We start from the raw sequence: 13135 nt of genomic DNA, 5'->3' as shown, positions 1-13135 counted from the left end.
AGTAACTTTGTAACGCGTTAGTCCCAACACTGTACATATGGGTATATATATACAGTTTATATATATATATATATATGTGCAGGTGTGTATGTATATGTATATATATATATATATATATATATATATATATATATATATATATATATATATATATATATATATACATATATATATATGTATATATATGGGTGTGTATATATATATATATATATATATATATATATATATGTATATATGTGTGTGTATGTATATCTATATATATATATATATATATATATATATATATATATATATATATATATATATATATATATATATATATATATATATATATATATATATATATATATATATATATAGCGGTATGTGGGCTTGTATTAAGCCTCAGGGAGTTGAACGCCCCTGCCTTACATAGTTCCGGGTCACCCTTGGGCAAGGTGTAGTACCCGAATGCCCCCCCCATCAGGGTTACGATACCCCCCATGAACTACACTAAAAGAGGATGCGTTACCCGGCCCGGAGGAACCCCGGGGCCCTCCTCCGGAGCTAGGCCCGGAGGTAGGGCTCGTCAGCGAGCGCCTGGTGGCCGGGCTTGCCACGGAGCCCGGCCGGGTACAGCCCGAAGAAGCTACGTGGACACACCATCTTCTCTGCCACGTGGGCCCACCACCCGCGGTCGGAACCAGTGGGGTCGGGTGCGCTGCCAAGTGGATGGCAGTGAAAGTGGAGGCTCCAGACGGACCAATTCGGGGCAGCAGAGGCTGACTTTCGGGACGTGGAACATCTCTACGCTGGTGGGGAAGGAGCCTGAGCTGGTGCGAGAGGTGGAGCGCTACCGGTTGGATCTGGTGGGGCTTACCTCTACGCATAGCAAGGGCTCTGAAACCACACTCCTGGACAAGGGATGGACCTTGTTCACTTCTGGAGGTGCTCAGGGCGTGAGGGCACAGGCGGGTGTGGGGATACTCACGAGTCCCCGGCTGAGTGCCTGTACGTTGGAGTTCACCCCAGTGGACAAGAGGGTCGCCTCCCTTCGCCTTAGGGTTGGAGGGGGGAAAACTCTGACTGTTGTTTGTGCATACGCACCAAACAGAAGTTCAGAGTATTCAGCCTTCTTGGATACCTTGCATGGGGTCCTGTATGGGGCGCCGGCAGGGGATTCCATAGTCTTGCTGGGGGACTTCAACGCGCACGTGGGCAATAACAGTGATACTTGGACTGGCGTGATTGGGAGGAACGGTCTCCCTGATCTGAACCTGAGTGGTGGATTGTTATTGGACTTCTGTGCTAGTCACGGACTTGCGATAACAAACACCATGTTCAAGCATAAGGATGCTCATAGGTGTACCTGGTATCAGAGCACCCTAGGCCAAAGATCAATGATCGATTTTGTAATCGTATCAGCTGATCTGAGGCCGTATGTTTTGGACACTCGGGTGAAGAGAGGGGCTGAACTGTCAACTGATCACCATCTGGTGGTGAGTTGGGTTAGATGGCGGGGGCAACCTCTGGACAGACCTGGCAAACCCAAGCGTGTAGTGCGGGTGAACTGGGAACGTTTGGAGGAGTCCTCTGTCCGGAAGGACTTCAACTCCCACCTCCGGCGGGACTTCTCTGCCATCCCTGTGGAGGTTGGGGACATTGAACAGGAATGGGCAATGTTCAAAGCCTCTATTGCTAAAGCTGCAGCTGCGAGCTGTGGCCAGAAGGTCTTAGGTGCCTCAAGGGGCGGTAACCCTCGAACACCCTGGTGGACAGTGGTGGTCAGGGAAGCCGTCCGACTGAAGAAGGAGTCCTACCGGGGTATGTTATCCCAGGGGACTCCGGAGGCAGTTGCAAGGTACCGACGGGCCCGAAGGGCAGCGGCCGTGGCTGTGGACGAGGCTAAGCAGAGGGTGTGGGAGCAGTTCGGGGAATCCATGGAGAAGGACTATCGGGCGGCACCAAAGCTGTTCTGGAAGACCATACGGCACCTCAGGAGGGGGAAGCAGGGAACCATCCAAGCTGTGTACGGCAAGGATGGGACTTTGCTGACTTCAAGTGAGGAAGTCGTAGGGCGTTGGAAAGAGCACTTTGAGGAACTCCTGAACCCAAATACATCAGACACACCCTCCCTGATAGGAGCAGGGCCTGAGGATGATGGGGGATCGACGTCGATCTCTCGGGGTGAAGTCACTGAGGTAGTTAGACAACTCCACAGTGGCAAAGCTCCGGGGGTTGACGAGATCCGTCCAGAAATGCTGAAGGCTCTGGGTGTTGATGGGCTGTCTTGGTTGATACGCCTTTTCAACATTGCGTGGAAGTCTGGGACAGTGCCGAGGGAGTGGCAGACTGGGGTGGTGGTTCCCCTTTTCAAAAAGGGGGACCAGAGGGTGTGTGCTAATTACAGGGGTATCACACTACTCAGCCTCCCTGGGAAAGTTTACGCCAAGGTACTGGAAAGGAGGGTCCGGCCGATAGTCGAACCTCGGATTCAAGAGGAGCAATGTGGATTCCGTCCTGGTCGTGGAACAACTGACCAACTCTTTACGCTTGCGGGAATCCTGGAGAGGGCCTGGGAGTATGCCTATCCAGTCTACATGTGTTTTGTGGATTTGGAGAAGGCGTATGACCGCGTCCCTCGGGAGATCTTGTGGGAGGTGCTGAGGGAGTACGGAGTGAGGGGAACCCTGCTAAGGGCCATCCAATCTCTGTACAACCAAAGCGAGAGTTGTGTCCGGGTGCTTGGATGTAAGTCGGATCCGTTTCCAGTGGGGGTTGGTCTCCGCCAGGGCTGCGCTCTGTCACCTATCCTGTTTGTGATTTTCATGGACAGGATTTCTAGGCGGAGTCGTGGCCATGGCGGAGAGGGTATACGTCTCTGGGGGCTAAAGGTTGCGTCACTGCTGTTTGCAGATGATGTGGTCCTGATGGCACCTTCGGTTCGTGACCTTCAGCTCTCACTGGATCGGTTCGCAGCCGAGTGTTCAGCGGCTGGAATGAGGATCAGCATCTCCAAATCTGAGGCCATGGTTCTCAGCAGGAAACCGATGGTTTGTACAGTCCGGGTAGGGGACAGGACTCTGTCCCAGGTGGAGGAGTTTAAGTATCTCGGGGTCTTGTTCACGAGTGAGGGAAAGATGGAGAAGGAAATCAGCCGGAGAATCGGAGCAGCTGGGGCAGTATTGCAGTCTCTCTGCCGCACTGTTGTGACGAAACGGGAGCTGAGCCAGAAGGCAAAGCTCTCGGTCTACCGAGCTATCTACATTCCTACTCTCACCTATGGTCATGAAGTGTGGGTAATGACCGAAAGAATAAGATCGCGGATACAAGCGGCCGAAATGAGTTTCCTCAGAAGGGTGGCTGGCATCTCCCTTAGAGATAGGGTGAGAAGTGCAGTCACCCGAGAGAGACTCGGAGTAGAGCCGCTGCTCCTTCGCTTGGAAAGGAGCCAGCTTAGGTGGTTCGGGCATCTCGTGCGGATGCCTCACGAGCGTCTCCCTAGGGAGGTCCTCGTTGCACGTCCCACTGGGAGGAGGCCCCCCGGCAGGCCAAGGACCAGATGGGGGGATTACATCTCCTCTCTGGCCTGGGAACGCTTCGGGATTCCCCAGGAGGAAGTCGCAAATGTTGCTCTGGAGAGGGAAGTCTGGGGGTCTTTGCTGGAGCTGCTGTCCCCGCGACCCGATTCCGGATAAGCGGTTGAAGATGGATGGATGGATATATATATATATATATATATATATATATATATATATATATATATATATATATATATATATATATATATATATATATATATGTGAGTGTGTGTGTATATATATATATATATATATATATATATATGGGTATTTATATGTGTATATGTATATGAATATGTGTATATATATATGTGTATATGTATATGTATATATACATATATATATATATATAGGTATTTATATGTGTATATGTATATGAATATGTGTATATATATGTGTGTGTATGTATATGAATATATGTGTATATACAGTATATGTATATATATATATATATATATATATATATATATATATATATATATATATATATATATATATATATATATATATATATATATATATATATATATATATATATATATATATATATACACTACAGTTCAAAAGTTTGGGGTCCCATTGAAATGTCCTTATTTTTGAAGGAAAAGCACTGTACTTTTCAATGAAGACAACTTTCAACTAGTCTTAACTTTAAAGAAATACACTCTATACATTGCTAATGTGGTAAATGACTATTCTAGCTGCAAATGTCTGGTTTTTGGTGCAATATCTACATAGGTGTATAGAGGCCCATTTCCAGCAACTATCACTCCAGTGTTCTAATGGTACAATGTGTTTGCTCATTGGCTCAGAAGGCTAATTGATGATTAGAAAACCCTTGTGCAATCATGTTCACACATCTGAAAACAGTTTAGCTCGTTACAGAAGCTACAAAACTGACCTTCCTTTGAGCAGATTGAGTTTCTGAAGCATCACATTTGTGGGGTCAATTAAACGCTCAAATTGGCCAGAAAAAGAGAACTTTCATCTGAAACTCGACAGTCTATTCTTCTTCTTAGAAATGAAGGCTATTCCACAAAATTGTTTGGGTGACCCCAAACTTTTGAACGGTAGTATATATATATATATATATATATATATATATATATATATATATATATATATATATATATATATATATATATATATATATATATATATATATATATATATATATATATATACTGTATATATGAATATGTGTGTTTGCTCTTGCAGCTTGTCATTCCCACATCAAGTAAAAGTACACGTAAAGATGGCGGCGTGCACAGATGTAGCGGCCCAGAGCTCCTACTACTGCCGTAGTTTTTACACAATTTTGGTGATTTTGTTTATAAATTCACATACTGTAGTTTTGGCACCCTTGCACTGCACTTCTTACCTCCGGAAATCATCAGACCACCCCCGGGGACATCCGCAGCAGCAGACCGAAGGAGAAGGCGCTGTGAGCATAGGCAAAAGAGAGGGAAGCGAGGGGGCGTCTGGGCAAGGCTAAAGGCTAGCCGCTTCCTACCGTCTTTCTCTCCAATGCTCGGTCAATCCAGAAAAAGATGGACGAGATTTGACAACAAATGTTCATACAGAGGGTCGTGAACACCAGTTGCTGCATGATTTTCACCGAAAACCTGGCTAAACAGCTCCACCCTGCATACCGCAATCCGCCTATCAAGCCGACAGGCTGGCAGCGGGGGACTTTGCATCTATATTAACAACTCCTGGTGCACTAACATCACGGTAGTAGATAAACTGTGCAGTCCAGAGGCAGAATTTTTGCTGCTAAGGTGCCACCCGTTTTATCTCCCAAGAGAGTTTACAGTTGTTTACATCTGCACTGATTAAATTCCACTGGACGTTAATGCTAATGTAGTGCGAGCACAGATTTACAGTAGTAGCACACCCGGAAAGTGTTTGTATTGTAGCTGGGGACTTTAATCACGCAAATTTAAAGTCAGTCCTTCACAAATTATACCGAAATGTGAAGTGTTCTACTAAAAGAGATAGAACTTTGGACCAGGTCTATACCAATGTAGCAGATTAATACAGGGCACAGGCCTATCCCCACCTGGACTTTTCAGACCACCTCTCGCTCCTGCTGCATTCACCGTATACACCCAAAATCAGGAGGGCCGGCCCCACTGTCAGAACCGTGAGATTATGGCCGGACGATGCTATTTCCAAGCTTCATGACTGTTTTCATCACACAGACTGGGATGTATTTAGACAACAGGGCACAGACACTTGTGACACTTCGGATAATTACACCTCCACTGTTTTAATTTACATCTGCTTCTGTGTAGACAATGTCACATCATGGAGACAAGGCGCACAGCAATGCCAAGGCGGCTCTGAGAAGAGGCATTCATACTGCCAAGCAACAGTACAAGAGGCATATTGAAGCCAGGTTTAATAACAACACAAACCCCAGGATGGTATGGGAGGGCATCAAGGCCATCACAGATTATAAGAGGAAGCCACCATCTCTTTCTGCTAACAGTCCCATTTTAGTGGAGGGACCTAAACCTATTTTATGCCTGTTTTGACAGGAAGAACACCATCCAGCCATACAGACTCCGCCCCATACTGGGTCTTAACACCACCCTGTGCAACTGGATCGTAAACATTTTAAAAAATCGCACACAGAGTGTTAGAGTGGACAATAACACTTCCTCCACCCTTGTCATAAACACAAAGCTGCCTCATGGGTGTGTGCTGAGCCCCCTGCTCTACACTCTGGTCACCCATGACTGCTCTGCCTCTTCCTCAACCAACCTCATTGTCAAATTCGTGGAAGACACCATGGTCCTCGGACTCATCACCGATGACAAAGAGACAGATTACAGGAATGAGGTGCAACATCTGGCGTCATGATGTGACAACAATAACCTGGTCTTAAAGACCAAGGAAATTATTGTGGATTTTCGCAGGAAGAGACTCATGAGAGAGACTCTCCATCGGCTCTGATGTGGTAGAGAGGGCGGGCAGTTTAAAATTCTTGGGGGTGACTGTGATGGAGGACCTGTCCTGGGGCACTAACATCGTCTCCGAAGCAGGGAAGGCCCAACAACGCCTCTACTACCTGAGGAAGCTGAAGAGCAACTACAAACCCGAAAACCAATGATGTTGGCACATTGTGTAAATCGTAAATAAAAACAGAATACAATGATTTGCAAATCTTTTTCAACCTATATTCAATTGAATAGACTGCAAAGACAAGATACATAACGTTCGAACTGGAAAACTTTATTTTTTGCAAATATTAGCTCATTTGGAATCTGTTGCCTGCAACATGTTTAAAAAGAGCTGGCACAAGTGGCAAAAAAGAGTGAGAAAGTCAAGGAATGCTCATCAAACACTTATTTGGAATATCCCACAGGTGAACAAGCTAATTGGGAACAGGTGGGTGCCATGATTGGGTATAAAAGCAGCTTCCAAGAAATGCTCAGTCATTCACAAACAAGGATGGAGCGAGGGTCACCATTATCACAAATGCGTGAGCAAATTGTCGACCAGTTCAAGAACAACATTTCTCAACAAACTATTGCAAGAAATTTAGGGATTTCACCGTCTGCAATATCATCAAAAGGTTCAGAGTATCTGGAAAAATCACTGCACGTAACATTGAATGCCCGTGACCTTTGATCCCTCGGGCGGTACTGCATCAAAAACCGCTGAGCCCATATCATCACATGGGCTCAGGAACACTTCAGAAAACCACTGTCAGTAACTACAGTTGGTCGCTACATCTGTAAGTGCAAGTTAAAACTCGACTATGCAAAGCGAAAGCCATTTATCAACAACACCCAGAAACGCCCCCTGCTTCGCTGGGCCCGAGCTCATCTAAGATCAATCAATCAATCAATCAATGTTTATTTATATAGCCCTAAATCACAAGTGTCTCAAAGGGCTGTACAAGCCACAACGACATCCTCGGTACAGAGCCCACATACGGGCAAGGAAAACTCACCCCAGTGGGACGTCAATGTGGATGACTATGAGAAACCTTGGAGAGGACCGCATATGTGGGTAACCCCCCCCCCCCCCTCTAGGGGGGGGGGGGGGTCTGACATAATATTGTGAAAGTCCAACACATCAGCGAAAGTCCAGTCCATAGTGGGGCCAGCAGGAACCATCCCGAGTGGAGACGCGTCAGCAGCGTAGATATGTCCCCATCTGATGGACAGGCTAGCGGTCCACCCCGGGTTGGGAGCAGAGTAGAAAAGAAAAGAAAAGAAACGGCAGATCAACTGGTCTAAAAAGGGAGTCTATTTAAAGGCTAGAGTATACAAATGAGTTTTAAGATGAGACTTAAATGCTTCTACTGAGGTAGCATCTCTAACTTTTACCGGGAGGGCATTCCATAGTATTGGAGCCCGAATAGAAAACGCTCTATAGCCCGCAGACTTTTTTTGGGCTCTGGGAATCACTAATAAGCCGGAGTTCTTTGAACGCAGATTTCTTGCCGGGACATATGGTACAATACAATCGGCAAGATAGGCAGGAGCTTGACCGTGTAGTATTTTATACGTAAGTAGTAAAACCTTAAAGTCGCATCTTAGGTGCACAGGAAGCCAGTGCAAGTGAGCCAGTATAGGCGTAATATGATCAAACTTTCTTGTTTTTGTCAAAAGTCTAGCAGCCGCATTTTGTACCATCTGTAATCTTTTAATGCTAGACATAGGGAGGCCCGAAAATAAAACGTTACAGTAATCGAGACGAGATGTAACGAACGCATGGATAATGATCTCAGCATCGCTTGTGGACAAAATGGGACGAATTTTAGCGATATTACGGAGATGAAAGAAGGTCGTTTTAGTAACACTCTTAATGTGCGACTCAAACGAGAGAGTTGGGTCGAAGATAATACCCAGATTCTTTACCGAGTCGCCTTGTTTAATTGTTTGGTTGTCAAATGTTAAGGTGGTATTATTAAATCGATGTCGGTGTTGAGCAGGACCGGTAATCAGCATTTCCGTTTTCTTAGCGTTGAGTTGCAAAAAGTTAGCGGACATCCATTGTTTAATTTCATTAAGACACGCCTCCAGCTGACTACAATCCGGCGTGTTGGTCAGCTTTAGGGGCATGTAGTTGGGTGTCATCAGCATAACAGTGAAAGCTAACACCGTATTTGCGTATGATGTCACCTAGCGGCAGCATGTAAATACTAAAGAGTGCAGGGCCAAGAACCGAACCCTGGGGAACTCTGCACGTTACCTTAACATAGTCCGAGGTCACATTGTTATGGGAGACACACTGCATCCTGTCAGTAAGATAAGAGTTAAACCAAGACAAGGCTAAGTCTGTCATCCCAATACGCGTTTTGATACGCTCTAATAAAATATTATGATCAACAGTATCGAAAGTGGCGCTAAGATCAAGAAGCAGCAACATAGATGAAGCATCAGAATCCATCGTTAGCAATAGATCATTAGTCATTTTTGCGAGGGCTGTCTCCGTAGAGTGATTTGCCCTGAAACCGGACTGAAAAGGTTCACAGAGATTGTTAGACGCTAAGTGTTCATTTAGCTGCTGTGCTACAATTTTTTCGAGGATTTTCGAGTAAACTACCGGCCGGTGCCGGTAGTTTACCAGGAGATCAGGATCGAGGTTAGGTCTTTTGAGTAGAGGATGAATAACCACTTTTTTGAATGCTAGGGGAACAGTGCCAGAGGAAAGTGATAAGTTTATAGTATTTAACACTGATGGACCTAGTAATACACAAAGCTCCTTGATAAGTTTCCCAGGAATTGGGTCAAGTAAACATGTTGTTTGTTTTGTCCCATTTACACATTTTGACAATTCCTCCAATGTTATTTCATCAAAGAGAGAGAAACTATTTTGGAGGGCGGTATCCATCGTATATACAGTCGTATCTGTGTTAATAGAACCCAGTGGTAGCTGAGATGCATTGTCTTTAATCTCTTTTCTAATGACTTCAATTTTCTTATTAAAGAAATTCATAAAGTCATCTGCTGAGTGGGTGGAACTACTGGGAGGAGTCCCTTGTTGGGTTAGCGATGCTACTGTACTAAACAGAAATTTAGGATCATTTTTGTTGAGGTGGATGAGATTTGAGTAATATTTAGCTTTAGCTGAGGTAAGCATGCGTTTATAAGTTATTAAACTATCACACCATGCTTGATGGAAAACCTCAAGTTTAGTCGCACACCATTTGCGTTCCAGCTTTCTACATGATAATTTCTGGGCTTTAGTTTCTTCTGTAAACCATGGGGTACGCCTTTTAGGGGCCCTTTTTAGCTTTAGCGGTGCTACAATATCAATGGTGTCGCGCAGGGCGTCATTAAAGTTGTTAGTGAGGTTATCAATAGAGCCCACATAATTTGGGAATGGTGCCATTACCGAAGGCAGTAGGTCAGTAAGAGTCGTCGTTGTGGCAGCATTAATGTTGCGGCTGCTATAGTAGTTATTATTATTATTATTAGTTTGTTGACAATGAGTCAGAACTTCGAATTTTATAAGGTAATGATCGGACATTACTTTAGTGTACGGGAGTATCGTAACTTTAGAGATGGTGACACCCCTGACAAGCACTAGATCTATCGTATTACCGTTGCGATGCGTGGGTTCATTTATTATTTGTGTAAGACCCCAGCTATCAATTATAGTCTGGAGCGCCACACATGGAGGGTCCGATGGGGTATTCATATGGATATTAAAGTCCCCCATTATGATTATATTGTCGGCATGCGTCACTAGATCAGCAACAAACTCTGAGAATTCACTGATGAAGTCCGAATAGCCCAGGGGGGCGGTAGATAACAGCCAGGTGGAGAGGCAGCGGTGTGACAAACCTCAAAGTGAGCACCTCAAACGAGTTATATTTATTATTTAGGTGAGGTGTAAGATTATAGTTTTCATTGTATATTAGTGCGACACCCCCTCCCCTTTTAAGAGGTCGGGCAACATGTGTATTGGTATAGCCAGGAGGAGATGTCTCATTTAGCGCAAAAAAATCGTCTGGTTTGAGCCAGGTCTCGGCGAGACCAACGACGTCAAGTTTGTTATCTATGATGACTTCATTAACTAATAACGTTTTGGAAGATAATGATCTTATGTTTAAAAAGCCCATATTATAGGTAGTGGGCTGTTTTGAGGATTGTTTGTTGAAATTATCCGAAGTAGCAATATTAATAATGTTGTGTTTATTATGCGTATTGCACTTTAAATAGTTTCGACCATATCTAGGAATTGATACGACGGGGATATTCAGATTGTTTGCTTGATGTTGCGATAAACTGAACGCATCATAGTTAGCTACCTCAGTACAATGTATGTCTGCCTCTGACACGGTCACAAAAGAAAAAAGAGTATGTGAGTTGTGTTTTATTCTAAGATAATTGCTATGTGTGCAGGGATTATCCAGCCTGACGCCGGCTAGTTCTAGTTTAAATGGCTTCTTACCCGGAGACTCCACGCTTCTTTGGTTAGCTTTTCTCTTTGTTGTTAGCCCCGCTCGGCAACCCCGCTTCTGCTTCCGCTCGCACCGCTTATGTCGTCTCCATTGGCGGTCACCGCTAGCACTTGACTCCGCTGCTACAAAGGCCGCTCGATGTAGCCCACAAAGTATTCCCATGCTAGCGAGGAGGTCCACCGTACATGCATCTTTCAGTCTATAACGACCCGATCCATCCACATCCAGAATTGTCTGTCGGTCGTATGTGATCACAGAGTGTTCACGCTTTGAGCCAGCCATGAAATTGACAGAAATGACGGGTGTTTTTTGCCAAATCGCTCTACACTCCCAAGAGCGTTAGCATAGCCGCAGCAAACCCATGCGCCGCCATTTCCGGACTGATGCAAAGTATAAAAGTGTTCGGTGGTCTGACGAGTCCACATTTCAAATTGTTTTTGGAAACTGTGGACGTCGTGTCCTCCGGAACAAAGAATAAAAGAACCATCCCAGTTGTTCTAGATGCAAAGTTCAAAAGCCAGCATCTCTGATGGTATGGGGGTGTATTAGTGCCCAAGGCATGGGTAACTTACACATCTGTGAAGGCACCATTAATGCTAAAAGCTACATACAGGTTTTGGAGCAACATATGTTGCCATCCAAGCAACGTTATCATGGACGCCCCTGCTTATTTCAGCTAGACAATGCCAAGTCACCTGTTACAACAGCGTGGCTTCATAGTAAAAGAGTGCATGTACTAGACTTGCCTGCCTGTAGTCCAGACCTGTCTCCCATTAAAAATGTGTTATTATGAAGTGTAAAATACGACAACCGAGACCCCGGACAGTTGAACAACTTAAGCTGTACATCAAGCAAGAATGGGAATCAATTCCACCAAAAATTTGTCTCCTCAGTTTCCACGTTAACTGAGTGTTGTTAAAAGGAAAGGCCATGTAACACAGTGGTAAAAATGCCCCTGTGCCAACTTTTCTGCAATGTGTTGCTGCCATTAAATTGTAAGTTAATGATTATTTGCAAAAAAAAATTAAGTTTCTCAGATCGAACATTAAATATCTTGTCTTTGCAGTATATTCAATTGAATATAAGTTGAAAAGGATTTGCAAATCATTGTATGCTGTTTTTATTTACGAATTACACAACGTGCCAACTTCACTGGTTTTGGATTTTGTACATTCCCAGACCTCTGATGGTGAACTTTTACAACTAAGCTATCTGCAGTGTCTTAACTTAAGGATTTTTAGTGTCACTCCAATGAGTGGCGAAAGCAGCAGGGAAAACCATTGGGACACCTTTTCCAGAAATCAGTTCCATCTTCACCACTCACTGTCTGAGGAGAGTGCAGAACATCCTGCGTGACCGTCACCACCCTGCCCATCCTCTGTTCCACGTACTGCCCTCAGGCAGAAGGTACAGGCCCGAACAACAAGACGGTTTGACAGTCTGTATCCTCAGGCTATAAGGCTGCTGAACACTAGCCCACACCACCAATAATAGCTCTGAACTGGACTTTGCATTGCTACACTCATCACCATCCCCATGTTTCTGTTACAATGTTGCAAGAGTGTCAAAAATGTGTTAATTGTTATTCTGTTAAATGTTTACACTCGGTTATGTATGGGGATTTTTGGGTTTAGGAACAAGTGGCACTTTACATCCAACTATGCAGTGTTAATGCCCTTAACCTAATTTTATTTTTATTTGTGACACTGACAAATAAATTGAATTGAATTTAATCAACTGCAGAACGTTGCCAGAGACGTAATTGCGTTTGAATTTGTAATCACATTATTAATGATAATGGATTAATCCTCATGAAAGGGTTAATTTTGACAGCTCTAATTCATTTACTAGAAATTATGAGCAAAATGTAAAACAAAATTACCTGTTTAGAAAAACGTTGTCCCTCTGTCCATGTATGGGAGCCACTGGAGTATTCACTGCAAGTGCGAGATAGTAACATTTCACCGCCACTTTCAATATTGCGTGGGCATATTAGGCTCAGAAGACTGGGCCACCGTCCTGCAGCAATACTGGCTTTTCCATTTCTTTCGACTTCCTGGAACATGATAGATAATATCATTGTAAAATGACAATAGACACTATTAGGAAATGTCTGCAGTATAATGTGAAAGATCCGAGATTATTG

General features: G+C 44.3%; 1 protein-coding gene across 3 annotated transcripts in view; it reads right to left on the bottom strand.

Moving 5' to 3' along the window:
- LOC133663394 (uncharacterized) overlaps positions 1-13135 on the bottom strand; it is a 166486-nt gene that overhangs the window by 17890 nt on the left and 135461 nt on the right. For all 3 annotated transcript variants that reach the window (XR_009828332.1, XM_062067833.1, XM_062067834.1), the window contains exon 7: positions 12872-13045. Coding sequence is in view for 2 of the 3 variants with exons in the window: in XM_062067833.1 (XP_061923817.1) it covers positions 12872-13045 (174 nt within the window). In the remaining variant the exon portion in view is untranslated. The remainder of the gene's footprint in view (positions 1-12871; positions 13046-13135) is intronic.

The sequence above is a fragment of the Entelurus aequoreus genome, linkage group LG13 (assembly GCF_033978785.1).
Source record: "Entelurus aequoreus isolate RoL-2023_Sb linkage group LG13, RoL_Eaeq_v1.1, whole genome shotgun sequence".
In the NCBI taxonomy this organism is placed as follows: domain Eukaryota; kingdom Metazoa; phylum Chordata; class Actinopteri; order Syngnathiformes; family Syngnathidae; genus Entelurus; species Entelurus aequoreus.
Note: the sequence above shows the minus strand (reverse complement) of the source record. Positions and strands in the feature narration are given on the sequence as shown.